The sequence below is a fragment of the Chelonia mydas genome, chromosome 24 (assembly GCF_015237465.2).
Source record: "Chelonia mydas isolate rCheMyd1 chromosome 24, rCheMyd1.pri.v2, whole genome shotgun sequence".
Taxonomy (NCBI): domain Eukaryota; kingdom Metazoa; phylum Chordata; order Testudines; family Cheloniidae; genus Chelonia; species Chelonia mydas.
Window position 1 is genome coordinate 6,905,567 of NC_051264.2, and position 27,620 is coordinate 6,933,186.

Here is a 27,620-nt window from a genome sequence, read left to right on the forward strand (position 1 = left end):
GCCCCACAAACTCTGGGCTGACAAGGCCAGACCCTGCGTTCCTTGTGCACCCAGCACTATTCCACTCAAATCAATGGGAGTTTGGGGTGTGCAAAAATGCAGGATCAGGAATTGCACAGTTCGGAGGCAGGTGACAAAGCTTGAGCTGTTCTGGAGTCTGGAAATCCAGCCACAAGGATTTCCTGGTCTCATTTCTCAAGCAAGCCACTGTGAGCATTCAGGATTCACTTAGAACGCCAAGGGCCAGATTCTCAACTTGTGTAAATCAGTGTCAGTTCATTGCCTTCGATGGATCGATGCTGATTTACACCAGCTGAGAATCTGGTCCTAAATTACCGTTCAGTATCATGTTGTCAAGCAATAAGGCTCAGCGGGGGTAAAATACTGAGGCAGCAGGGAGAAGCCCGTTTCTCAGCTGTTCATCACCCGCGGCTGGGGCCACACTTCCAGAAGAGCCCAGCTCCCATTTAGGGGACGTCTACGCTGCAGCTGGGAGGGTAGCGGCTCAATGTAGTGCATTGAAAGATAGCGGTGTGGCCACGGCGGCCCAGGTGGCAGCTCGGGCTGACGTCCCAAGTTCAATTCTGCCCGACCTCCTGGACACGTACTCGTAGAGTTGGCCCGAGCCACGGCCCACGCTGCTGTGGCCACTCTGCTATTTTCACCACGCTAGCTAGAGCAGAGCTAGCGCTTGTCTGTCTACCCGGGCTGGGAACTACCCTGCCAGCTGCAGTGCAGACGCACCCATCGGCACCTCAATAACGACCAGATTTGTACAAGTGCTCGGCTCGTTAGACGCCCATTGGAGGCTGATCTCTTGGGAATCCAGCCATAAGTGTGCCAGTGGGGGCTGCTGGGGGATGAGCACAGTTGAAAATTGTGCCATTCGTTAAGTGTCTAAATGGGAGCTGGGCTCTTTAAAAATCTGGCCGCAATGAGGGGTGCTGATCCCTTGGGAAAATCATTTGCAATAGGCAGCAGGGTACAATGCGGTCTACAGAATCGCACCTTTAGCCAGTGTCATGTGCAGCAGTCTGACCCGTCAGAAAACCCTGGTACCTGCTGTCTCCGCACTAGACATGGTTCTGTGTTGAACTATCTCATGCATATTCTACATTGTGCCACATCCTAATGGTTATTTCGTTCTTCTGAATTGTTCTAATATAACCATATTTGAATCAAATGCAGCAACAGCTGACAAGAAATAGATTGTCCCCAAAGGGTTCTTTAAGAAGCCTCGGTGAAAAGCATCTATCACCACAGCACAACCCCCTCAGCAGTTCCGACCAGGATGTTGGACCCTTTGCACTTGAGCAGCTTACCAGACAGAAACTCTTAGATTTCATCGTTCAGGATATTGTTTGTAACAATCATGCTGTTCACCAAATATCTGCTTTTGTCTTTGCTGGGTAAAGCTTTTGCTTTAGTCATACCATTAAGCTTTAGAATTGAAAAAGGAACCTTTTCAATAAGGCTTTCATGATGTCTGATAGCTTAGGATGGTTCTGCTACAGTTTAGATGCTCTTCCATTTACTTTTGCACAATGTAATCTGGTTGCATTTGTGCTTTTGTTTTAATTCTGAACAATTCAGTTTATTTAGGTTAGATTGTAACCTGCTGAAAATTGACTCTAATAACACACCCTCTTTTATTCCTGCAGTGGTACAAGTGCAGTTATTTTTGCACCAACTTCAGTCATTCCTGTTTGTGAACATTAATGATACAGCGAAGATCCAGTGCTCTTCCAAAGAACAATTTTTAGCAGGAGGTGGAACAGCTCAGTGGTACAGGAGACAGGAAGGTGAGGCCCCCATGTTAATTAAGAGATGCTCAGATAATCAAAATGTAAATAAAATTGCTTGCATATCGGAAGGACACAACTTGACCCTGGAAATCTACAATGCCCAACGGAGTGACTCGGGGGTTTATTACTGTACCAATTCCTACATCATCTTGACTTTTGGCAACGGATCCACCCTGATTGTTGGAGGTAAGGAAATAGAACTGAATGGTTAGAAATGAAATATAATGACAATGCAGACATAGTTCATGTGCATGTTAAAATGTAAAAAGCTGGTGTGATAGTTTATCAAAGATTGAATTGTTAGAAGACAGACAGTCTGAATCCAAAAGAAGCGAGTAAACTTTGGTTGCTGAAAGAACAGAAAAATATATTTTGCACAAATAAAATATGAAAATAGTGAAGATGAACTCTTGAAGATTTTCTGTCTTCTTCCTGTTCAGGGCACAAGCTGGGAATATTTTAAACCTTAGAGCCATGTTCAAATGACACAATACTTTGCAATTAGGAAATGTTCTTAGGACTGCATCAGTTCCTAAAGTAGCACTGAGTTTCCCTTCTGCTAAGTGCAAATATGTGTTTAGTTTGGGCTGGATATCATTTCATTTTTCACTTTCTTCATATTTTTCTGTTGTAAAACACGTTTATCCTTTGAGCTACTTTCATCTTGTACGATTAACCCCCTGAATCAAACTGCAGCTCAGCTGAGCCTCACACTGAGCTGTGTGCTTTCTCCTGCTCAGACAGTTACACCAGCAGCAGTTGGGTGCTGACTCTGGCTCCATCTCCCCACGGCCTCCTCTCCAACAGGACGGCTGATCTGGCTTGCGTGGTCCATGGAGTTTCCAACCCAGTCCAAATTTCCTGGAGTATTTCTGGGGATCTGCAGGAACAGGGTCTGATGCGTTCGCTGAAAGCAAAGGATGGCTCCTTCGTGTTCATAAATCACATCAGCGTCCCCATGGATGCCTGGACCAGTGGGAAGAATTTCACCTGTGATGTTAAATTCAACTCTTCTGGCAAGAGCGTTAAGAAAATTGCCCGGTATATTGAAGGTGAGTGATTTTATATTCGCTTCTGGGAGTAGAGGGGAGTCAGATAGTCCAGTGAGGGCCTGGTCCATGACTGGGATTCCGAGGCGCTATGATGATTATGACAGTAATTAGACGTCCAAAGTGCCTGTGGTCCTAGCTTCTTTAATGTAATTTGCAATTAGAGAAAGTTGTGAAGTGTTTGCTAATATGTAGGAGCAGGCAGATCTGCAGAGAACTTTGGAGAAAGGAGAAAAGGGGAATTGCACTGCTCGCAGACAGTGATTTTCAATAGAAATTGTCACGCCAAGCATAGCTATAAGCACCCTACCAAGTTAAATAATGACTAGTATCCGAGGGAGAAGGGAACAGAGGCACATAGGGTGCAGAGAGCTGTTTCGTGGTGAGATGTGGAGAGGGCTGAAGACAGCTACTGGGAGGATTTTGTAGATGGCAGAAGGTGCAGAGAAGATTCTGATTACAGGGTAAATCACTGGCCTAATGAAAAGGGCACAACAGAGGGAGAAAAGTGCTGAAGGCTCCTGTCGTCTCACTCCTCGGGGGTTAAGACCCGTGGTGAAATGGGGTCAGGAGGGGAGAGCTGGATGTGGTGGCATCACGATCCTCTTGGCTCAAGTCAGCCGCTTACTTGTGTCTGGTTTTTAGCTTCCTCCACAGCCCGTGCCAGCAAGTGCTCACATTACACTGTGCCCCTTGCGGCTGGTGCTGGTCTGCTGCTGCTGGTGGTGTCTCTGAGCCTCGTCTGGACCCTCTGCCCTTCCACGCTAGGTAATAAACACAGCCCAGCCCAGACACTCCCCCACAGAGAGAAATCCTGCTCCCCTGCTTGCTACTAGGGACTGCAACTGTCCCGTCCAACACATGAACACGCTGCAAATGTCACAACTGCCAGCCCTGATCTCCGAATGTTTGTTTTCTGCATCTTGAATTTCCTGTGTCGGGAGAACGGCTTTGTTCTCCGTGACAAAGGGAGCGATGTAGAAAGGCTTCTACTGCCCCTGGCCCAGGGACCTTGTGTATAGCTCACAAAGAGCACTAGCCTTTCTGAGGAGCCTCGCTCCATTTGCCATCATGGTGGTGCCCTGGGCACCCACAGCTCGGATGCACCATTAGTCAATGAACTGCAGCTGGGGGAGTGACCGTGGAAGAGGAACTTTGACTGTTGTCTTTGTTTGTTCCAGGATTCCAGCCCAAGGTCTCAGCACCCCCAGCTTCCGAGGAGCCCCAGGTACCTCAAGTTACAAACGATCTCTGTCTAAATCAATGTGTGCGGTGTTTGTTGTAGCCGTGTTGGTCCCATATTAGAGAGACAAGGTGGGTGAGGTAATATCTTTTATTGGACCAGCTACTCTTGGGGAGGAAGACACATGTTAGAGTTTACACAGAGTTCCTCTTCAGGTCTGGAACACATACTCAGAGTGTCAGTCAATGTGTCTCTCAGTCATTTCCAATCCCGCAGTCCAACTTCATATATTTCACACTTCAACTGATTGATCTTGAAGCAAAGGTGAAAGTCAGGTCTAGCTGTTGGAGTAGCAGAAGGGGAAGAAGAAGCCTTAGTGCTACCTCTGGCACCAATTTACTGTGGGATAGTGGGCAAGTCACTTACTTCTCTGTGACTCAGTTTCCCCATATATAAAAACTAGACTTACTGTGCAAGAATGAGGAGAACTTTAATGTTCTATTGTTACTGACCATACCCTTTATGGGGTTTTTTGTGTGCAGCTGGGAACATTTTTGGAATTTAAAAGATAAAGAGCCATAAGAAATTATATTTGTAAAGCACATGAAGATTTTCCAGTGAAAGGTGTTAAGGACCTGATCCAAAGCTTATTGACCTCAGTAGGAGACTGTCCGTTTATATGGGGTTTGGATCTGGCAAGTTATTGTCAGTAGTGGAGTTCTTAAAATCAGAATCCAGCGCTGGTTTCAATTCTGATAACATGCACAATTTGTAGGAGAAGCAGGAGAATCAGAGATGAGAGGGAATATTTCATCAGACTAAAATCACTTGGATGTTCAGTTCTGTCTCACTCTATATCCCTTCATTTTACAAGGAGGAGGCTAATTTTACTAACTGTCGCCAAACAGGGTGGAATCTTATACGCTCATCTGGATTTTGATTCGCGGAATCGCAACAGGGGCACGATGCAGCCATCGGCCAGAGGGAAACGTGTAAAAGCCTGAACTGTCTCATGCAGGGGAATCCGCACGTGGGAACTGATGGCTGGTTCTCTGCTGATCGGACGTAGCAGCTGGAAGAAAGCTCTGTCTGTCGCCTTTTGTACTTATTTTCTCCACTTCTCTGTTTAGAATAAAACGCTCAGAAGATCCCCACAGGGTCCAGCCTCATCAGGTGGGAAATCTCCTTTTGGGGTATAAAGGCATCGTGGTGTAGATGACTTTACACGTCACTTGTGTATTAGATTGGAAGCTCTTTGGGGCAGGGACTGTCTCTTTGTTCTGTGTTTGTGCTGCGCCTAGCACCATGGGGCCCTGGTCCATATCTGGAGCTCCTGGAAGGAAAGGTAATACAATCATCATCCTCCCCGCATCTGTTTAGGGACCCGGACACAGTTAAATGGCTGCAGCTTCCCTGCACAGAGTGAGGCCAGATGGCAGGAGCCTGCAGAACGGACGTGCAGCCCCTGTGTACACCACAGCTCCCAACTCCCCTGATCCTCAGCAGGCGCATGCTCCCTTTGCAGTAACGTTACATGGACATGCAATGGGATTGTGAAGGGGAAGGATGGATGCAGGAGGAGCTGGGAGGGATGAGAATCTCTCGCCAGGGCTGGAGCTGCTTCTCCAGCGCTGCGTCTGCAGGCTACTGCTTTCCCCCATGAGTGAGATTCACAGATCCCCATGTGCCAGCCCCTCTGCACCATCTAACAATAACAACACGTTATCAATGACTGGAGCTCTCCTGGTGCCTGAGCCTGCACGCGCTGCCTTTTTGCATCACAACTTGCTGTTGTTCAAACTGTCATTCGAACTGTCACTCATTAAAAAGGGACGACAATCCTATTAGTAAGGTTTGTGTTCAATGCATCAAGCTCAGCTTATTGTGAAATAAGAAAGATGACCTCTTAAATCCCTTGGGCCAGATTCTGCTCTGGTTTACAGCAGTATAAATCTGGAGGAGCTCTGTTGCAGTCAGTGGAGTTACTCCGGATTTACACCGGTGTCTCTGACAGCAGAATCCGCTCCTTTCTATCCCACTTAGCATCTGTGTTTCTTTTGATGGATGATACAACAAATGTGTTACACAGAACTTGTTGCACGCACACACCTTCAAACATGACAGATGGTGATCAGTTGTTCTTCATTTCCACTAAAGGCAGGACAAGTTGTGGGCTTAACCTGCAGCATGGGAGATTAAGGTTAAATGGTAGGAAAAACTTTCTAACTCTCAGGGGAGTTCAGCTCTGGAACTGGCTTCCAAGGGAGGTTGTGGAATCCCCGTCATTGGCAGGTTGAACAAACACCTGTGAGGGATGGCCTAGCTTTACTTGTCCAGACCCCTGTGCTGAGGCAGGACCTTGAGGACTTTTCAACGTCTCCTACAGCCTGACATTTCTATGATTCTCTGAATGCCAATAAAAATGAATAACTAAGGGCCTGAATCTGATCTCAGGTTACCCTGAGTAGTGAACCCAACTGGGCTGCAGGAGGGCCCAGATTTCTATTATGACTTCAAACCGAGGTCTTGAATGAATGGTGACTTGACGTCACTGAGGATGCTTTCAGCAAGACAAGAGCAGCTGGCTCTGGTTCCTTGACCAACTTCCCATGTGGATAATTATGAGAGCTGGTCAGGTCTTTAGAAGGAACATTTCTTTGTCAGAAAATACCCACTTGTTGAAATGTAGTGGGGGGTTTTTTCCATAGGAAAAGGGTGAGCTTTGAATTTTTTGACTTTACAAAAAGTTTCAAAATTAACAAATGAAACATTCCAGTTCTCCAATTCAAAATGACGCCTTGCTTAGAAGTTTAAGCTAGTTATTGCTGAAATAAAATTTAACATAGTCCAAATTTTATATGGTCAAAATTGAAAGGAAACATTTCAAAATTATTAAAACAAAACGCTTCCTTTCAGCCAAACCCAGAATGATTTTTTTTCCAGGAAAATATTTGAGATTTTGATTATTTCATCCTAGTTCGTGACAGGAAAAGTTTTCAATATCTTGAAAATTTGTGTGGGATGGGAAATCCATTTTCTGCCCAGCCCTGGTAATTACATTAGTGTAAAATGTAGCTGTAGTTGGCTATATTGCTCCTTTTCACTTCCTACCCTAAGCCACTGCGCAGGGCTGCTGTGGGGCTGTCAGACAGCTGCCCCGCTCCACCCCCACAGTGCATGAAGATATTTCTATACACAGAATAAGGGCCCAATCCTGCATGGTGCTGAGGCACCTCCTGTGATGTGCTGGGCAGACACAACACTCTGCAAAGTCAAGGGGAGAGGTGGGTGCTCAGCTGCTTTTAGGATCAGCGCCTAAGTTCAGTTCCTTTAAGCAATTTACATTGTAAAGCATTGTGTTCGGATCCCTTGAGCAGTAAATAAAGCATTGTGCTGCTGTCAATCAGTGTTCCTTGGAGATTTATAACAGGCGCTTTCTTTTACTAAGGGACTTTGCTGGGCAGACGTGCTTGAATAGCATTATGATTTCTATGGTCTCATCTGTACTGCCACTGACAACACTCAGCCCCTTAACAGTGAGCCTGGGGACCTGATTCTCATCTGCACTAAGCCCTTTTCCACCATGGTAACGCACAGGGGCCTGGAAGTGGCTGTCAGTGTAATTTCTGCTCCTCTAAACTCCTCGTTCCATTGGGGCAAAGGGGAAGCTGTGTAATTGTGAGTAATGTCCTTGGGCTAGAAATCAGGCAGAATCTTGGCCAGTCCACTCGTCCTTCGTCAGGCCAAACTCCTGCTTCCACGTAACATTGCCTCAGTCAGGGACTGCAGGATTTAGCCCGGGTCGCGCCCGAACCATGGGAGGGAGGGAGTGAAAGGGAAGGCAGGAAGAAGGTAGATGGTCCCCAGCATTAGAGCGTTGCCGGGAAGGGGTTTGTAACAGGTCAATCCCCACTTTGCCAGGGGAGCTGCAGCCAGTCAGTCCAGTCTCAGAAAATGGAGTAGGGTCTAAGGAGACGTGGACAAGTAACCGAGGGAATGTGGCCTTTTCTGAGCCAATGGTTCTATTCGCTAGCCCATGTTGCCCTCTATTGTCCGCTGTTTCAGAAGGGTCGCTGATAGATGCACTTTCCTTTTTGTGCAGCCAGACGCAGCTTTTTAACCAGCCCCGTTCAGTTTGGTTTTAGCCAGTTTACTGCTAGATCCAAGCGGAGGCCCTTAACTTCCATTGACTTCAGTAGGAGTGAGGCTCCTAACCCACCTAGCCATGTTTGAAAATCCCACGAGGCACCTCTCTGCTTTATAGACACCAAAATACTTTTGACCATCTGGCCCTAAGTCACTGTTGAGAATGGGACTTGTACTCTTGAAAATTGCATTCCACGTTGTCTTATTTCTCAAATGTCAGAGCTTTCAGTGTGATGATTTAAGGTACAATTAAAGTCCTCCAAGACAAGATGCCAAACGATCATTACATATCTGTGTTGTACCACCCAGAAATATGATACCTTAAACCAAACATGGAAGACTAGGCAAAGATTTACATTGGGAGTCTCAGAAGACCTTAGTTGATTTAGGAGCATTCTCCTTTGAAAGTCAAAGGGACTTGTGCTCTGAAGTCATGTGGATTTGTTTCTATAGATCATCCATATTCTGGATGTTTAAATTTATTCTCAATTATTATAGTACACCCCTGAGCCACTGCAATGCAGAGAAATTCTACAAGATACGCTGTAGCCTCTTTAACCCACCCCTCTAGTATCTATCACCACAGCACATCCTCCTTGGAGGCGTTCCTCACTGGACATAACCAAGACACTGTACCCAGTCACTGCAGCAGTGCACTGGGCATCAGCCTTTGGGCCAGTGTGTCAGGATTTTGTTCTACTTGTTTAATGAAAATGATCTTTGCCGAGTATCTGGTTTTATCTTCCTTAGGTAAAACTTCTGCATTAAGCTTTGGAATTGAGAGAACAGCCTCTTCAGTAGGATACCAGTGTTGAACATGATATGTTTTCAAGCTTTAGCTGCATTTTAATAGCAGGTTATTTTAGCATTTGGGATGCAGAGAATAAATATTATCAGATTAAGTAATTTCTTTTGCTGAGCTATCCATTCCATCTGTGGCAGTTGGAGACCTGATGGAAACTGACTATAACGATATTTTATTTCTCCAGTGCTAGGAGTGCAGTTATTTCTGTACCAGACTCAGCGGATCCAGTTTGTTAAAGTTAACGGCGCTGCCAAGATTCACTGTTCTTCCACAGAAAACTTGAAAGCAGGAAGTAACATGTTTTGGTATTTGAAAAGAGAAGGTGAGAAACCTACCTGCATTAAGCGCTGTTGGGATGATCAAAATCAAAGTAAATTTGCTTGCAAACATGAGACGCACAGCTCGACACTGGAAATCAAAAGTATGCAAAAGACGGAGTCTGGCATTTACTACTGTGCATATAAATACAGCAGCTACCTGATCTTCGGGAATGGATCCACGCTGATTGTTGGAGGTAAGGAACCATATAGCTTGTTTAAGGAGACTAATAATCGGTTAACTACGCATATTTCATGTTCCTATTAAAATGAAACAAAATACAATAGCTATTGATGAATGGCTCAAAGGAAAGAATGCTTTAATGCAAACAGTTCAGCTAAATATTAAATACTATGGGTACAGAAGGGATATAATACACATACATTTTATAGGTAAAAATGTTAAAACTTGAAAGTGCCAAAAATAAATTAAATTATTGAAGTTTCTCTGTGACTGTTCAGAGTGCCCAGGAGAGGAATATTTCTAACCTAAGAGCCACGACTGCATGAAACTATATGGGGGTTGAGTTAATGAAATGTTTATATTTGGGGCCAGGCGATGAACCTCTCACTCCCACTTGGGAGCTGTTACTCACAGCAGGAGTCCCACTGAAGTTCACACTAAATTTGCCACCTCCTTCTGCTCAGACAGTTATACCAAGAGCAGCTGGGTGATGCTTCTGGTCCCATTTCCACATGACATTCAAGTCACTGGGACAGCAAATCTGGCCTGTGTGATCCATGGAGTGTCCAGCCCAGTCCATGTTTCCTGGAGTGTTTCTGGGGAGCTGCAGGAAAAGGGGCTTACACGCTCATTGAAAGCAAAGGATGGATCTTTAATGCTCATAAATCACATCAGCGTCCCTATGGACACCTGGACCAGTGGGAAGAATTTCACCTGTGAAGTCAAATTCAACTCTTCCGGCAACAGTGTGAAGAAAAGTACCAGATATTCTGCAGGTGAGTGATACTATATTTGAGACCAAGGGAGACTCAGATGTGAAATAGGGGTGAAGTGGCCACAATCAGAGCTGCTTCTACGTAGCTCAGATCTCTACTGCAGCTTTCACCCAGATTGTACATATAAAGCACTGTAAAGACTTAAAAAATAATATATCTCATGAGTAAAGGGAAATTGAGAGGCATTTGAGAAGAGAGATGTGTTCCAGAGAGATATGCAAAGTGATGGAGAGGCAATGAGGTGAGGTGAGACCTGGAGGGAGGATTTTGTAGATGGCAGGAGGTCCAGAGAAGATTCTGATTTCAGGGGAAAGAATTTGCCTAAGGGAAAGGGGGCAACACAGAGGGTGAAAGATGCTGAAGGCTCCTGTAGCCTCACTCCTTGGGGGTTAAGGCCTGTGGTGAAATGGGGATCAGGAGGGAAGAGCTGGATGTGGTGGCATCACGACCCTCTTGGCTCGAGTCAGCCACTTACTTGTGTCTGGTTTTTCGCTTCCTCCACAGCCCCTGCCAGGGAGTGCTCACGTTACATTGTGCCCCTTGCGGCTGGTGCTGGTCTGCTGCTGCTGGTGGTGTCTCTGAGCCTCGTCTGGACCCTCTGCCCTTCCACGCTAGGTAATAAACACAGCTCAGCCCAGACACTCTCCCGCAGAGAGAAATCCTGCTCCCCCGCTTGCTACTGGGGACTGCAACTGTCCCGTCCAACACACGAACACGCTGCAAATGTCACAACTGCCAGCACTGATCTCCGAATGTTTGTTTTCTGAAACTTGAATTTCCTGTGTCGGGAGAACGGCTTTGTTCTCCATGGCAAAGGGAGAGATGTAGAAAGGCTTCTGCTACCCATGGCCCAGGGACCTTGTGTGTAGTTGACAAAGAGCACTAGCCTTTCTGAGGAGCCTCGCTCCATTTGCCATCATGGTGGTGCCCTGGGCACCCACAGCTCGGATGCACCATTAGTCAATGAACTGCAGCTGGGGGAGTGACCGTGGAAGAGGAACTTTGACTGTTGTCTTTGTTTCTTCCAGGACTCAAGCCCAGGGTCTCAGCACCCCCAGCTTCTGAGGAGCCCCAGGTACGGCTCTTTGCAAACTGTCTCTGTCTAAATCAACGTGTCTGTCTCAGGCATTTCTAATCCATCCATCAACTTCATATATTTAGTGAAGGGGAGCAAAGAGTCTTACTGCTAACTCTGGTACCAATTTACTGTGGGATAGCGGGGAAGTCACTTAGTGCTCTGTGACTCTGTTTCCCCATGTGTAAAAAGTGGATAACTAGACTTACTGCTCAAGGATGATGGGAAGTTTGATGTTTTATTGTTCCTGACTGTGCCCTTTACAGGGATTTTGTGTGGAGCTGGGAACATTTTTGGCACTTATAAGATAAAGAGCTTTGAGAAATTATATTTGCAAAGCACATGAAGATTTTCCAGTGACAGGTGCTGTGGCCCTGATCCAAACCTCAGTGACCTCAGTAGGAAACTGTCCATTGACATGGGGTTTAGATCTGGCAAAATATTGTCAGTAGCTGAGTTCTTAAATTCAGAATCCAGGGCTTGTTTCCATTCTGATAACACGCACAGCTAACAGGACAAGCAGGAGCATCGGAGATGAGACGGGATTTTCCATCAGACTAAACTCACTTGGATGTTCGGTTCTGTCTCAGCTTGTGTCCCTTCATTTTACAAGGGGGTGGCTCATGTTACTAATTGTCACCAAACAGGGTGGAATCTTATACGCTCATCTGGATTTTGATTCGCGGAATCGCAACGGGCGCACGATGCAGCGATTGGCCAGAGGGAAAAGCGTAAAACCCTGAACTGTCTAGTGCAGGGGAATCCACACATGGGAACTGATGTCTGGTTCTCTGCTGATCGGACGTAGCAGCCGGAAGAAGGCTCTGCCTGTCTCCGTCTCCTTTCTTTTTGTATTTTCTCCTCTTCTCTGTTTAGAATAAAAAGCTCAGAAGATCCCCACAGAGTCCAGCCTCATCAGGTGGGAAATCTCCTTTTAGGATATAATAATAAAGGCATCAGGGTGTAGATGACTTTACACGTCACGTGTGTATTAGATTGGAACCTCTTTGGGGCAGGGACTGTCTCTCTGTTCTGTGTGCAGCGCCTAGCACAACGGGGCCTGGTCCATAACCGGGACTCCTGGGTGCTATGGTAGCACAATCATTATCATCCTCCTCCTCCTCCTCCGCTCATCTGCAGAGGGACCCAGACACAGCTGAATGGCTTCAGCTGCCCTGCACAGAGTGAGGCCGGGTGGCAGGAGCTTGAAGAGGGGATGTGCTGCCCCAGTGTGTGCCACGGCTCCCCTGGCCCCCAGCAGGCACATGCTCCCTTGCAGTAACGCTACATGGACGTGCAATGGGATTGGGAAGGGGAAGGATGGATGCAGGAGCTGGGAGGGATGGGAATCTCTCCCCAGGCTAGGGCTGGAGCTGCTAGTCCAGTGCTTCCTCTGGAGCAGTGTTTCTCAACGACCCGTCTGTGGACCAGTGCCGATCCCTGAGATCTCCCTGACACAGTTTAGGAAGGCAGCCAGGCGGTCCCTGGTATCCAAAAGGCTGAGAAACGCTGCTCTAGAGTCTGCTGGTTTTCCCCAAAGGCGAGATCCACAGAGCCCTGTGTTCCAGCCCCTCTGCGCCATCTAATAACAACACGTTATCGATGACTGGTGCTCTCCTGGTGCCTGAGCCTGCACGCGCTGCCTGCTTACATCACAACTTGTGGTTGTTCAAGCTGTCGTTCAAACTGTCACTCATTAAAAAGACCCGGTATTGATGTTCGTGTGTCTTGCCTTTTTTATCTATTCAACGCATCAAGCTCAGCTTACTGTGTAATAAATAAGGTGATCTCTTAAATTCTTTGGGCCAGATTCTGCTCTGGTTTACAGCAGTGTAAATCTGGAGGAGCTCTGTTGCAGTCAGTGAAGTTACTCTGGATTTACTCCGGAGTCTCTGAGAGCAGAAGCTGGCCCTGTCTATCCCACTTAGCATCTGTGTTTCTCTTGGTGGATGATACAACGAATGCGTTACACAGAACTTGTTACACACACATCTTCAACCATGGTAAGGGCTGTCCACTAAACTCTGGAGAAGAAGTAATGGGCTTAATCTGCAGCGAGGGAGATTTAGGGTAGGTGTTAGGAAACGCTTTGTAACTCTAAGGAGAGTTTGGTTCTGGAACAGGCGTCCAAGGGAGGTTGTGGAATCCCCGTCACAATGGAGGATTTTAAAAACAAGTTAGACAAACGTGTCCAGGATGGTCCAGGTTTACTTGTCCAGACCCCTGTGCTGAGGCAGGACCTGGATGACTTTTCAAGGTTCCTTCCAGTCTGACATTTCTATGATTCTCTGAGTGCCAATCAAAAATGAATGACTAAGGGCCTGAATCTGATCTCATGTTACCCTGAGTACTGAAGCCAACGGGGCTGCAGGAGGGCCCAGATTTCCATTGTGACTTCAAACCGAGGTCTTGAATGAATGGTGACTTGAAGTCACTGAGGATGCTTTCAGCAAGACAAAAGTATCTGTCTCTGGTTCCTTGGCCAACTTCCCCTGTGGGTAATTACAAGAGCTGGTCTGGAGTCTTTAGAAGAAACATTTCTTTCTCAGAAAATACCCATTTGTTGAAGTGAAGATTTGTTTTCCTTAGGAAAAGCGTCTGTTTTGATTAATTTTTTTACTTGATAAAAAAGTTTCAGAATTTCAAAATGAAACATTCTGGTTGTCCAGTTCAAAAAGACATCTTGCTTAGAAATATACACTAATTATAGTGGAATTTTTTTTTAAAATATTTCGTGGTCAAAAAATTATACTGTCAGAATTGGAAGGAAACATTTCAAAATTCTTAAAACAAAACGCTGCCTTTCACCCAAACCGAAAATGATTTTTGGTTGAAGAAATGACTTGAGATTTTGACTTTTTGTACCGACAGAAGAAAATGTTTCAGTCTCTTGAAATGAAATCCATTTTCTGCCCAGGCCTGGTAATTACTAGAGTGTAAAATTGCTCCTCTAGCTGCAGTTGGCTACATTGCTCCTTTCCACTTCCTGCCCTAAGGCACTGCGCAGGGCTGCTGTGGGGCTGTCAAACAGCTGCCCCGCTCCACCCCCACCGTATATGAAGAGATTTCTATTTACACTGTAAGGGCCCAATCCTGCATGGTGCTGAGGCACTTCCTGTGACTTGCTGGGCAACCGCAACACTGAGTAAAGTCAAGGGGAGAGGTGGGTGCTCAGCTGCTCTTAGGCGCAGCTCCTACCTTCCATTCCCTATAGCACTGTACATTGTAAAGCATGTCCGCTGGGAACCTTAGAGCAGTAAATAGGGCTTTGTGCCATTGTCAGTCCGTGTTACTGGGAGGGTGATAACAGGCCCTTACAGGAACTGAGCTGGGGAGATTGTGCTTGAATAGCGTTATGATTTCTATGGTCTTATCTGTACCACCGCTGACAACCCCTTAACAGCGACCCTGGGGATCGGATTCTCATTTGCACTAAGCCCCTTTCCACCACGGTAACGCACAGGGGCCTGGAAGTGGGTGTCAGTGCAATTTATGCTCCTCTAAACTCCTCTTTACATTGGTGCAAAGGGGAAGCTGTGTAATTGTGAATAATGCCCTTTGCTAGAAATCAGGCAGAATCTTGGCCAGTCCAGTCGTCCTTTAAACACCTGCTTCCACTTCACATTGCCTCAGTCAGGGACTGTGGGATTTAGCCCAGGTCGCTCCCCAACCATGGGAGGGAGGAAGGCAGGGGAGGAAAATGGAAGGAAAAAGGAAGATAGTTCCCAGCATTAGAGAGCTGCCTGGAAGGGGTTTGTGACAGATCGATCCAGGGAAGCTGCAGCCAGCCACAGCAGCCTCACAAGTGGGGTGTGGGCTACGGAGACATGGCCAAGGCACCCAGGGATTCTATTCTTTTTTTTGAGCCAATTGCTCTAATCACTAGCCCACATTGCCCTCTGTTGTCAGGTGTTTCAGAAGGGACATTGACAGATGCACTTTATTTCTTTCTCCCTGCTTTGTGCAGCCAGACGCAGCTTTCTAAGCAGCCCCGTTCAGTTAATTTTAATCAGTTTATTGCTAGACTCAAGGGGTGGCGCTTAACTGCCATTGACTTCAGTAGGAGTGAGGCACCCAACCCTCTTAGCCAGGTTTGAAAATCCCACTAGGCACCTGTCTGCATTTATAGGCACCTACCTACCTTTGCAAATCTGGCCCAAAGTCACTTTTGGAAATGGGACTTAGACTATTTTGAAAATCGTGTCTTATGTTGTCTTTTTTTCTCACACATGCCAGAGCTTTCATGATCTACAGTGCGGTTAACAGTCCTCCAAGACAAGACAAGACAACAACCTTTACATGTCTGCGTTGTGTCACCAGGAACTGTGCTACAATAAACCAAACATGGAAGGCTGGGGAGAGATTTACTTTGGGATTGTCAGAGGCTCTAAGTGGTTTAGGAGCATTTTCCTTTGAAAGTCAATGGGGCTTGTGCTCCGAACTCATGTGGGTTTGTTAATTTACATCATCCATATTCTGGACATTTAATTATTCCGAATTATTATTTACATCCCTGTGCCACCAGAATGCAGAGAAAATCTACAAGAAATGCTGTAGCCTCTGCAGAGTCTTTAGCCCACCCATCACCACAGCACATCCTCCTCGGAGGCGTCCCTCACTGGAAATGACCAAGACACTGTACCCAGTCACTGCAGCAGTGCACTCGGCGTCAGCCTTTGGGCCAGTGTGTCAGGATTTTCTCCTACTATTTTTATGAACATGATCTTTGCTGAGTATCTGCTTTTATCTTCCTTAGGTAAAACTTCTGCATTAAGCTCTGGAATTGGGAAAACAGCCTTGACAGTAGGACACTAGAATTGAATATTGTATCTATGATATGTTTTGAAACTTTTGCTGGATATTAATTGCATTTCCATTCACTTGTATAAAGTTACAGCAGCTTTTTAAGCATTTGGGATGCAGAGAATAAATATTATCAGATTAAGTAATTTCTTTTGCTCAGCTATCCGTTCCATCTGTGGCAGTTGGAGACCTGACGGACACTGACTATAACAATATTTTATTTCTCCAGTACTGGGAGTGCAGTTATTTCTGCACCAGACTCAGCGGATCCAGTTTGTTGAAGTTAATGACACCGCAAAGATCCACTGTTCTTCCACAGAAAACTTGGAAGCAGGAAGTAACATGTTTTGGTATTTGAGAAGAGAAGGTGAGAAACCCACCTGCATTAAGCGCTGTTTGGATGATCAAAATGTAAGTAAATTTGCTTGCAAACACAAGACACACAGCTCGACACTGGAAATCAACAACGTCCAAAAGACTGAATCTGGCATTTACTACTGTGCATATAAATACAGCAGCTACCTGATTTTCGGGAATGGATCCATGCTGATTGTTGGAGGTAAGGAACCATAGCTTGTTTAAGGAGACTAACAACTGATAGATAAAGCGTATTTCATGTTTCCATTAAAATGTGACAAGATACCATAGTTATTGCTGAATGGTTCAAAGGAAAGCATGCTTTAAGCCAAGCAGAACAGCTAAACATTAAATGTTTTGGGTATAGAAGGAATATAACAACATTTATTGTTATAAAATATATGTGTAAAACTTGAAAGTGCCAAAAATAAACTATTGAAGTTTCTCTGTGACTGTTCAGGGCACCCAGGTAGGGAACGTAAGACAGACAAGGGGGTGAGGTAACATGTTTTATTGGGCCAACTTTGGTTGGTGAGAGAGACGAGCTTCCTTGCTGCCACAGAGCTCTTCTTCAGATCTGGAAAATGACACTCTGAATACGTTTCCCAGACCCTGAAGGAGAGCTCTGAAGCAGCTTGAAAGTTTGTGTCTTTCACCAACAGAAGTTGGTCCAATGAATGGTTTTACCTCACCCACCTTGTCTCTCTGAGTGAAAGATTAATACCTTTAATCAGACTGCAGCTCATTTGATCATTGCACTGAATTCACCACCTTCGTTTGCTCAGACAGTTATACCAAGAGCAGCTGGGTGATGCTTCTGGTTCCATTTCGACATGGCAGTCAAGTCACTGGGACAGTGAATCTGGCTTGTGTGATCCGTGGAGTGTCCAGCCCAGTCCATGTTTCGTGGAGTGTTTCTGGGGAGCTTCAGGAACAGGGGCTGACACGCTCACTGAAAGCAAAGGATGGATCTTTAACCCTCATAAATCACATCAGCGTCCCCATGGACACCTGGACCAGTGGGAAGAATTTCACCTGTGAAGTCAAATTCAACTCTTCCGGCAACAGTGTGAAGAAAAGTACCAGATATTCTGCAGGTGAGTGATACTATATTTGAGACCAAGGGAGACTCAGATGTGAAATAGGGGTGAAGTGGCCACAGTCAGAGCTGCTTCTACGTAACTTTCCATCACAGAAAGCTGGAATATTCTATGTCTTAGTTAGAATTTCTCTAGAGAATTTGGGGAAAAGTTACGTGAGACATTACAGGGATCACAAGACAATGTAGCTTTGATCTCTAAGGGGGCTTTCACCCAGACTGTCCATATAAAGCACTGTAAAGACTTAAATAATAATAAATACCAGGAGTAAAGGGGAATTCAGAGGCATTTGAGAAGAGAGATGTGTTCCAGTGAGATATGCAAAGTGATGGAGAGGCGGTGAGGTGAGGAGAGACCTAGAGGGAGGATTTTGTAGACGGCAGAAGGTCCAGAGAAGATTCTGATTACAGAGGAAAGAATTTGCCTAAGGGAAAGGGGGCAACACAGAGGCTGAAAGGTGCTGAAGGCTCCTGTCACCTCTCTCCTCAGGGGTTAAGGCCTATGGTGAAATGGGGATCAGGAGGGAAGAGCTGGATGTGGTGGCATCACGACCCTCTTGGCTCGAGTCAGCCACTTACTTGTGTCTGGTTTTTCGCTTCCTCCACAGCCCCTGCCAGCGAGTGCTCACATTACATTGCGCCCCTTGCGGCTGGTGCTGGTCTGCTGCTGCTGGTGGTGTCTCTGAGCCTCGTCTGGACCCTCTGCCCTTCCGCGCTAGGTAATAAACACAGTCCAGACCAGACCAGCCCAGCTCAGACCATCTCCCCTAGGTAGAAATCCTACTCCCCTGCTTGCTACTGGGGACTGCAACTGTCCCGTCCAACACATAAACATGCTCCAAATGTCACAACTGCCGGCACTGATCTCCGAATGTTTGTTTTCTGAAACTTGAATTTCCTGTGTCGGGAGAACGGCTTTGTTCTTAGCGACAAAGGGAGCGATGTAGAAAGGCTTCTACTGCCCCTGGCCCAGGCACCTTGTCTATAGTTCACAAAGAGCACTAGCCTTTCTGAGGAGCCTCTCTCTATTTACCATGCTTCGTGGTGCACTGCGCACCCACAGCTCGGATGCACCTTTAGTCAATGAACCAGTTGGGGGCGTGACCATTGGAAGAGGAACTTTGACTGTTGTCTTTGTTTGTTCCAGGACTCAGGCCCAGGACCTCAGCACCCCCAGCTTCCAAGGAGCACCAGGTACGGCTCTTTGCAAACTGTCTCTGTCTAAATCAATGTGTCTGTCTCAAGAATTTCTAATCCATCAACTTCTTATGTTTAGTAATTAAACTGGTTGTTCTGGAAGGAGAAGATGAAAGTGAGATCTAGTGCTTGGAGTAGCTGAAAGGGAGCAAAGAGCCTTAATACTAACTCTGGTATCAATTTACTGTGGGATAGTCACTTACTGCTCTGTGACTCAGTTTCCCCATGTGTAAAAAGTGGATAACTAGACTTACTGCTCAAGGATGATGGGAAGTTTGATATTTTATTGATCCTGACTGTGCCCGTTACAGGGTTTATGTGTGGAGCTGGGAACATTTTTGGCACTTATAAGGTAAAGAGTTTTGAGAAATTATATTTGCAAAGCACATGAAGATTTTCCAGTGACAGGTGCTATGGGCCTGATCCAAAGCTCAGTGACCTCAATAGGAAACTGTCCATTGACACGGAGTTTGGATCTCGCCAAATGTTGTCAGTAGCTGAGTTCTTAAAGTCTAGGAACCCAGAATCCAGCGCTGGATTCCATTCTGATAACACGTACCGTTTATAGGACAAGCAGAAGAATCAGAGATGAGATGGGATTTTTCATCAGACTAAACTCACTTGGATGTTCACATCTGTTTCACCCTGTGTCCCTTCATTTTACAAGGGGGTGGCTCATGTTACTAATTGTCGCCAAACAGGGTGGAATCTTATACGCTCATCTGGATTTTGATTCGCGGAATCACAAGAGGCGCACGATGCAGCGATCGGCCAGAGAGAAACGTGTAAAAGCCTGAACTGTCTAGTGCAGGGGAATCCACAAATGGGAACTGATGTCTGGTTCTCTGCTGATCGGACGTAGCCGCTGCAAGAAGGCTCTGTCTGTCTCCCCCTTCTTTCTTTTTGTATTTTCTCCACTTCTCTGTTTAGAATAAAAAGGTCAGAAGATCCCCACAGGGTCCAGCCTCATCAGGTGGGAAATCTCCTTTTGGGATATAAAGGCATCGTGGTGTAGATGATTTTACATGTCACGTGTGTATTAGATTGGAACCTCTTTGGGGCAGGTACGGTCTCTTTGTTCTGTGTTTGTGCAGCCCCTAGCACAATGGGTGCTATGCTAACACAATAATTGTCATCATCATCCTCTCATCTGCAGAGGGACCCAGACACAGCTGAATGGCTGCAGCTTCCCTGCAGAGAGTGAGGTCAGATGGCAGGAGCCTGCAGAGGGGATGTGCAGCCTCTGTATACACCACAGCTCCCAACTCCCCTGATCATCAGCAGGCGCATGCTCCCTTTGCAGTAACGTAACATAGACGAGCAATGGGATTGGGAAGGGGAAGGATGGATGCAGGAGCTGGGAGGGATGGGAATCTCTCCCCAGGCTAGGGCTGGAGCTGCTATTCCAGTGCTCCCTCTGGAGCAGTGTTTCCCAACGACCTGTCTGTGGACCAGTGCCGGTCCCTGAGATCTCCCTGACACAGTTTAGGAAGGCAGCCAGGCGGGCCCGGGTGTCCAAAAGGCTGAGAAATGCTGCTCTAGAGTCTGCTGCTTTCCCCCAAAGGCGAGATCCACAGAGCCCTGTGTTCCAGCCCCTCTGCGCCATCTATAACAACACGTTATCAATGACTGGCGCTCTCCTGGTGCCTGAGCCTGCACGCGCTGCCTGCTTACATCACAACTTGTTATTGTTCAAGCTGTCGTTCAAACTGTCACTCAATAAAAAGACCCAGAATTGATGTTCGTGTGTCTTGCCTTTTTTATCTGTTCAACGCATCAAGCTCAGCTTATTGTGTAATAAATAAGGTGATCTCTTAAATTCTTTGGGCCAGATTCTGCTCTGGTTTACAGCAGTGTAAATCTGGAGGAGCTCTGTTGCAGTCAGTGGAGTTATTCTGGATTTACTCCGGAGTCTCTGAGAGCAGAAGCTGGCCCTGTCTATCCCACTTAGCATCTGTGTTTCTCTTGGTGGATGATACAACGAATGCGTTACACAGAACTTGTTACACACACATCTTCAACCATGGTAAGGGCTGTCCACTAAACTCTGGAGAAGAAGTAATGGGCTTAATCTGCAGCAAGGGAGATTTAGGGTAGGTGTTAGGAAAAGCTTTGTAACTCTAAGGAGAGTTTGGTTCTGGAACAGGCGTCCAAGGGAGGTTGTGGAATCCCCGTCACAATGGAGGAATTTAAGAACAAGTTAGACAAACGTGTCCAGGATGGTCCAGGTTTACTTGTCCAGACCCCTGTGCTGAGGCAGGACCTGGATGACTTTTCAAGGTTCCTTCCAGTCTGACATTTCTATGATTCTCTGAGTGCCAGTCAAAAATGAATGACTAAGGGCCTGAATCTGATCTTATGTTACCCTGAGTACTGAAGCCAACAGGGCTGCAGGAGGGCCCAGATTTCCATTGTGACTTCAAACCGAGGTCTTGAATGAATGGTGACTTGAAGTCACTGAGGATGCTTTCAGCAAGACAAAAGTATCTGTCTCTGGTTCCTTGGCCAACTTCCCCTGTGGGTAATTACAAGAGCTGGTCAGGAGTCTTTAGAAGAACCATTTCTTTCTCAGAAAATACCCATTTGTTGAAGTGAAGATTTGTTTTCCATAGGAAAAACGTCTGTTTTGATTAATTTTTTTACTTGATAAAAAAGTTTCAGAATTTCAAAATGAAACATTCTGGTTGTCCAGTTCAAAAAGACATCTTGCTTAGAAATATACACTAATTATAGTGGAATTTTTTTTTAAAATATATCGTGGTCAAAAAATTATATGGTCAGAATTGGAAGGAAACATTTCAAAATTCTTAAAACAAAACGCTGCCTTTCACCCAAACCGAAAATGATTTTTGGTTGAAGAAATGATTTGAGATTTTGACTTTTTGTACCTACAGAAGAAAATGTTTCAGTCTCTTGAAATGAAATCCATTTTCTGCCCAGGCCTGGTAATTACAAGAGTGTAAAATTGCTCCTCTAGCTGCAGTTGGCTACATTGCTCCTTTCCACTTCCTGCCCTAAGGCACTGCGCAGGGCTGCTGTGGGGCTGTCAAACAGCTGCCCCGCTCCACCCCCACCGTATATGAAGAGATTTCTATTTACACTGTAAGGGCCCAATCCTGCATGGTGCTGAGGCACTTCCTGTGACTTGCTGGGCAACCGCAACACTGAGTAAAATCAAGGGGAGAGGTGGGTGCTCAGCTGCTCTTAGGCTCAGCTCCTACCTTCCATTCCCTATAGCACTGTACATTGTAAAGCATGTCCGCTGGGAACCTTAGAGCAGTAAATAGGGCTTTGTACCATTGTCAGTCCGTGTTACTGGGAGGGTGATAACAGGCCCTTACAGGAACTGAGCTGGGGAGACATTGTGCTTGAATAGCCTTATGATTTCTATGGTTTTATCTGTACCACCGCTGACAACCCCTTAACAGCGACCCTGGGGACCGGATTCTCATTTGCACTAAGCCCCTTTCCACCACGGTAACGCAGAGGGGCCTGGAAGTGGGTGTCAGTGCAATTTATGCTCCTCTAAACTCCTCTTTACATTGGTGCAAAGGGGAAGCTGTGTAATTGTGAATAATGCCCTTCGCTAGAAATCAGGCAGAATCTTGGTCAGTCCAGTCGTCCTTTAAACACCTGCTTCCACTTAACATTGCCTCAGTCAGGGACTGTGGGATATAGCCCAGGTCGCTCCCCAACCATGAGAGGGAGGAAGGCAGGGGAGGGAAATGGAAGGAAAAAGGAAGATGGTCCCCAGCATTAGAGAGCTGCCTGGAAGGGGTTGGTGACAGATCGATCCAGGGGAGCTGCAGCCAGCCAGAGCAGCCTCACAAGTGGGGTGCGGGCTACGGAGATATGGCCAAGGCACCCAGGGATTCTATTCTTTTTTTTGAGCCAATTGCTCTAGTCACTAGCCCACATTGCCCTCTGTTGTCAGGTGTTTCAGAAGGGACATTGACAGATGCACTTTATTTCTTTCTCCCTGCTTTGTGCAGCCAGACGCAGCTCTCTAAGCAGCCCCGTTCAGTTAATTTTAACCAGTTTATTGCTAGACTCAAGGGGTGGCGCTTAACTGCCATTGACTTCAATAGGAGTGTGGCACCCAACCCTCTTAGCCAGGTTTGAAAATCCCACTAGGCATCTGTCTGCATTTATAGGCACCTAAATACCTTTGCAAATCTGGCCCAAAGTCACTTTTGGAAATGGGACTTAGACTATTTTGAAAATCATGTCTTATGTTGTCTTTTTTTCTCACACATGCCAGAGCTTTCATGATCTACAGTGCGGTTAACAGTCCTCCAAGACAAGACAAGACAACAACCGTTACATGTCTGCGTTGTGTCACCAAGAACTGTGCTACAATAAACCAAACATGGAAGGCTGGGGAGGATTGACATTGGGATTGTCAGAGGCCCTAAGTGGTTTAGGAGCATTTTCCTTTGAAAGTCAATGGGACTTGTGCTCCGAACTCATGTGGGTTTGTTAATTTACATCATCCATATTCTGGACATTTAATTATTCCGAATTATTATTTACATCCCTGAGCCACCAGAATGCAGAGAAAATCTACAAGAAATGCTGTAGCCTCTGCAGAGTCTTTAGCCCACCCATCACCACAGCACATCCTCCTCGGAGGCGTCCCTCACTGGGAATGACCAAGACACTGTACCCAGTCACTGCAGCAGTGCACTCGGCGTCAGCCTTTGGGCCAGTGTGTCAGGATTTTCTCCTACTATTTTTATGAACATGATCTTTGCCGAGTATCTGCTTTTATCTTCCTTAGGTAAAACTTCTGCATTAAGCTCAGGAATTGGGAAAACAGCCTTGACAGTAGGACACTAGAGTTGAATACTGTATCTATGAAATGTTTTGAAACTTTTGCTGGATATTAATTGCATTTCCATTCACTTGTATAAAGTTACAGCAGCTTTTTAAGCATTTGGGATGCAGAGAATAAATATTATCAGATTAAGTAATTTCTTTTGCTCAGCTATCCATTCCAGCTGTGGCAGTTGGAGACCTGACGGACACTGACTATAACAATATTATATTTCTCCAGTGCTAGGAGTGCAGTTATTTCTGCACCAGACTCAGCGGATCCAGTTTGTTGAAGTTAGTGACACTGCAAAGATCCACTGTTCTTCCACAGAAAACTTGGAAGGAGGAAGTAGCATGTTTTGGTATTTGAGAAGAGACGGTGAGAAACCCACCTGCATTAAGCGCTGTTTGGATGATCAAAATGTAAGTAAATTTGCTTGCAAACATGAGACACACAGCTCGACACTGGAAATCAGCAACGCCCAAAAGACTGAATCTGGCATTTACTACTGTGCATATAAATACAGCAGCTACCTGATTTTCGGGAATGGATCCATGCTGATTGTTGGAGGTAAGGAACCATAGCTTGTTTAAGGAGACTAACAACTGATAGATAAAGCGTATTTCATGTTCCCATTAAAATGTGACAAGATACCATAGTTATTGCTGAATGGTTCAAAGGAAAGCATGCTTTAAGCCAAGCAGATCAGCTAAACATTAAATTCTTTGGGTATAGAAGGAATATAACAACATTTATTGTTATAAAATATATGTGTAAAACTTGAAAGTGCCAAAAATAAACTATTGAAGTTTCTCTGTGACTGTTCAGGGCACCCAGGTAGGGAACGTAAGACAGACAAGGGGGTGAGGTAACATGTTTTATTGGGCCAACTTTGGTTGGTGAGAGAGACGAGCTTCCTTGCTGCCACAGAGCTCTTCTTCAGATCTGGAAAATGACACTCTGAATACGTTTCCCAGACCTGAAGGAGAGCTCTGAAGCAGCTTGAAAGTTTGTGTCTTTCACCAACAGAAGTTGGTCCAATGAATGGTTTTACCTCACCCACCTTGTCTCTCTGAGTGAAAGATTAATACCTTTAATCAGACTGCAGCTCATTTGATCATTGCACTGAATTCACCACCTCCGTTTGCTCAGACAGTTATACCAAGAGCAGCTGGGTGATGCTTCTGGTTCCATTTCCACGTGACAGTCAAGTCACTGGGACAGCGAATCTGGCTTATGTGATCTATGGAGTGTCCAGCCCAGTCCATGTTTCCTGGAGTGTTTCTGGGGAGCTGCAGGAACAGGGGCTGACACGCTCACTGAAAGCAAAGGATGGATCTTTAACCCTCATAAATCACATCAGCGTCCCCATGGACACCTGGACCAGTGGGAAGAATTTCACCTGTGAAGTCAAATTCAACTCTTCTGGCAGCAGTGTGAAGAAAAGTACCAGGTATCCTGCAGGTGAGTGATATTATATTTGAGGGCTAAGGGAGACTCTGATGTTAAATCGGTGTCAAGTGGGCACAATCTGAGTTGCTTCTACATAACTTTCCATCCCAGAAAGCTGGAATATTTTATGTCTTAATTAAAAGTAAGCAGATGTGCAGATAATTTGGGGAAAGCTAAACTGAGACATTAAAAGGACCCCAAGACAATATAGCTCAGATTTCTAGAGCAGCTTTCACACGGATTGTACCTTTAAGCACTGTAAAGAATTAAATAACAACTATTGGGGAGAGGTGAATACAGAGCCGGGATTGGAAGTTAAAACCAGAGGGTTTAATGAAAAAGTTCAAAAAAGATTCTCACCTCCTGACCGTCCACTGGTGTCAGCTTCCTCCACAGCCCATCCCAGCGGGTGTGCGTCACAGACGGTGCGCTATGCAGTGGCCATGTTCCTGGGGGTGTTGCTGGTGTCCCTGAGCCTGGCCTGGAGTCACTGCTGTTCTAATCCAGGTAATCAGCACACTTCAGTCCGTCCCAGGTGTGGAGACGTAGCAGCAGCCCTATTAATAGTGGGGCTGATTTCTCACAAAATAATTGAAAACAGTTCTCTCAGTTCCTTCTCTTTGTCCCCATTGAACATTTATTCCTTCCTACATTAATGTAACGCAGCAACGCTTCTGTAGCGACGAGTGCTGTATTCAGCCAGGCGCGGTGCTTGGAACCGCCCGTGCATCTGATGGCTGAATATACTATTTCTATCACTCATCATTTGCTTTATCACACAGGGCAAACTTCTGCCTGAAATAAGCAGGTTTAACTCCCATGGCTGGGCAAATTCCGTTGGGATGTAACCAGTGATGTAAATTACACAGCAGAGGCCTGGTTAGCCCATCAGTTATAAATGGACAGCTCCCATTGAAGTGGTAGGATAATCTGGGCCTGGGTTTAAATTGATCAGAAAACAGCTGTAAGGGGTGAAGAAAAACTTTAATTTCCTCTAATGAGCCATTGACTGGATCTTCAAAACAAATGAATTTAGGACGCAGATGGTTCCAATGTCCCAGTAATTCTGCTAAACCTGGATATGGCCTTTTCTGACTCATATGGAAATTCAGCAAAAGAGCGAAAGCCGCAGACTCAGAGGAGTCATTGGGTACATGAAAAACTGTCTCAATCCTAAACTCCTTTTTCAGCCAACTGCTGGACTTTTAAAGCAAGATTCCCATGATCGTTTCAGTGCTAATGACGTGCACTGTTTGGAAAGTGGAATTTTAAATAAAGCTTAACAATCTGTTTGTAAATGTAACTGATTGTTGTGTCCGACTCCATCAAAGTTTGGCTAATTAACCTTGCGGGGAGGTGTCTAACGTTGCTGAATGTTGTCAAACAGGGTCAAACCATTTATGCCCAACTGGAGTTTGATTCAAGGAATCACAACCAGAGCGCGGAGCAGCGACCAGTGAAAGGGAAAAGGGGGAAATCGTAGCCCAGATGGGGATCCAAGCTGGACACTCACAGCTGTTTCACTGCTCATCTCAATGACAGGACCATCCTGTAAGGTGCTGACTTTCTGTAGAAGCTGTCGGTTTGTCTTCACTGCTTCTTACTGCTCTTCACTGCTGCTGCACGTGGCTCAGTTCCACACTGAATCTGAAGATTAACCCACTTGCCCACCTGGCCTATGCAGAGCAGGAAGTCACAAAAAGAACCAGACCCTTGCAGGTGGGAGATTTCCTAGTGTGATATGAAGGACATTGTCCCGCAGGTATCTTGGCAACATTTTGGTGTGTTTCTGGACAAATCCCACTCCTCTGGGGGTGCAGAGGGTCCCAGACCGCAGGAGCAGTGCGGTGTCACTTCATAAAGGGGGGCGGGATTGCAGGAGCCTGCGTGTAACCTACGCGCTCCCTGCACGCCCAGAGATTGGCTCTCTGCTCAGTGTGGCCCAAGGGAGAGGGATGGGGTTGGCAGGGAGTGAATCCACCACTACACCAATCCTCTAGACAACAGCCCCTGTGGAGCTGGGGCACTAGGGCCACAGAGCCTGCTCCAGCCCTGCTGTTGGGGTAGCAGCTGTGGAGTGGCTCCACCACCGTTCTGTGACCTGTGAAGCAGACGATTCTTCCCCTCTTCCCCCCTAGAGATCCCAAACTCAGTTACACAGGCTGGGCACTGGTAAGAGGAGGTGGGGCTCAGGGCCTGCCTTACTCACACAGGCAGTCGCCGTGAACTCAGCTACTCTCATGTCTAAGCCGAGCCCTTGGTGGTTTTGAAAGGGGAGGTGGGAGGTTGTACAAAAGCTGGACCAGAAAAACCCAGATGCAGAACCAGCCTTGGCCCCCTGATGCGCACAGCAGGTAGAAGGGGCAGAACCAGACAGAAGTGACACTTTCCAGCTGGGTGGAGGCCGCTTTTGGATAAAAGTGCTAAATAAAAAAAACCTTAATAATAATTAACAAATAAAAGCACACAACTCATATTTTAATAGCAGTAGTCTTACCTTTCTAATGCGATGGATGTGCCCTCTCTCCCTCGCTGCAGCAGCCCCCGAGCTGGGGC

The 27,620-nt window shown here is 46.1% G+C and overlaps 3 protein-coding genes across 8 annotated transcripts; all 3 read left to right on the plus strand.

Moving 5' to 3' along the window:
* The first annotated feature begins 1,001 nt into the window (after positions 1-1,001).
* Positions 1,002-13,045, plus strand: LOC114018661 (M1-specific T cell receptor alpha chain-like). 3 transcript variants are annotated; one of them, XM_043535037.1, is made up of 7 exons: positions 1,002-1,409; positions 1,662-1,991; positions 9,173-9,502; positions 9,954-10,265; positions 10,770-10,880; positions 11,294-11,340; positions 11,988-13,045. In XM_043535037.1, exons 1-7 carry the CDS (start codon positions 1,373-1,375, stop codon positions 12,081-12,083), a joined length of 1,263 nt encoding a protein of 420 aa, XP_043390972.1. In that variant the 5' UTR covers positions 1,002-1,372; the 3' UTR covers positions 12,084-13,045. The 3 variants fall into 3 exon arrangements, with proteins under 3 accessions (XP_043390972.1, XP_043390973.1, XP_037738500.1); XM_043535038.1 differs by lacking the exons at positions 9,173-9,502; positions 9,954-10,265; positions 10,770-10,880; positions 11,294-11,340; positions 11,988-13,045 and adding exons at positions 2,546-2,857; positions 3,512-3,622; positions 4,036-4,082; positions 4,946-5,880 and having other exon boundaries at positions 1,023-1,409; XM_037882572.2 differs by lacking the exons at positions 9,173-9,502; positions 9,954-10,265; positions 10,770-10,880; positions 11,294-11,340; positions 11,988-13,045 and adding exons at positions 2,546-2,857; positions 3,500-3,622; positions 4,036-4,082; positions 4,946-5,880 and having other exon boundaries at positions 1,025-1,409.
* On the plus strand, positions 7,964-27,461 carry LOC122461306. Of its 3 annotated transcripts, XM_043535040.1 has the most exons (5): positions 7,971-8,933; positions 23,853-24,182; positions 24,765-25,076; positions 25,449-25,571; positions 26,452-27,461. In XM_043535040.1, the coding sequence occupies exons 1-5, from the start codon at positions 8,702-8,704 to the stop codon at positions 26,481-26,483; spliced, it is 1,029 nt and encodes a 342-aa protein (XP_043390975.1). In that variant the 5' UTR covers positions 7,971-8,701; the 3' UTR covers positions 26,484-27,461. The 3 variants fall into 3 exon arrangements, with proteins under 3 accessions (XP_043390974.1, XP_043390975.1, XP_037738491.1); XM_043535039.1 differs by lacking the exon at positions 26,452-27,461 and having other exon boundaries at positions 7,964-8,933; positions 25,449-26,428; XM_037882563.2 differs by lacking the exons at positions 7,971-8,933; positions 26,452-27,461 and adding an exon at positions 23,468-23,576 and having other exon boundaries at positions 25,449-26,427.
* Positions 15,142-20,535, plus strand: LOC119564061 (immunoglobulin kappa light chain-like). 2 transcript variants are annotated; one of them, XM_043535052.1, is made up of 6 exons: positions 15,142-16,096; positions 16,373-16,702; positions 17,286-17,597; positions 18,208-18,318; positions 18,747-18,793; positions 19,498-20,535. In XM_043535052.1, the coding sequence occupies exons 1-6, from the start codon at positions 16,054-16,056 to the stop codon at positions 19,591-19,593; spliced, it is 939 nt and encodes a 312-aa protein (XP_043390987.1). In that variant the 5' UTR covers positions 15,142-16,053; the 3' UTR covers positions 19,594-20,535. The 2 variants fall into 2 exon arrangements, with proteins under 2 accessions (XP_043390987.1, XP_037738514.2); XM_037882586.2 differs by lacking the exon at positions 18,747-18,793.
* Positions 27,462-27,620: the final 159 nt, after the last annotated feature.

Coding starts and splice junctions, on each gene's coding strand:
- LOC114018661 (XM_043535037.1), top strand. CDS start 1,373: ATGCTGTTCACCAAATATCTGCTTTTGTCTTTGCTGG. Junction 10,266..10,769: donor AAGTACCAGATATTCTGCAG/GTGAGTGATACT, acceptor CTTCCTCCACAG/CCCCTGCCAGGGAGTGCTCA. Junction 11,341..11,987: donor CAGCTTCTGAGGAGCCCCAG/GTACGGCTCTTT, acceptor GTCACCAAACAG/GGTGGAATCTTATACGCTCA.
- LOC122461306 (XM_043535039.1), top strand. CDS start 8,702: ATGCAGAGAAATTCTACAAGATACGCTGTAGCCTCTTTAACCCACCCC. Junction 8,934..23,852: donor TCTGGTTTTATCTTCCTTAG/GTAAAACTTCTG, acceptor ATATTTCTCCAG/TGCTAGGAGTGCAGTTATTT. Junction 24,183..24,764: donor ATCCATGCTGATTGTTGGAG/GTAAGGAACCAT, acceptor CCGTTTGCTCAG/ACAGTTATACCAAGAGCAGC.
- LOC119564061 (XM_043535052.1), top strand. CDS start 16,054: ATGAACATGATCTTTGCTGAGTATCTGCTTTTATCTTCCTTAG. Junction 16,703..17,285: donor ATCCATGCTGATTGTTGGAG/GTAAGGAACCAT, acceptor TCGTTTGCTCAG/ACAGTTATACCAAGAGCAGC. Junction 18,319..18,746: donor CCTCTGCCCTTCCGCGCTAG/GTAATAAACACA, acceptor TGTTTGTTCCAG/GACTCAGGCCCAGGACCTCA.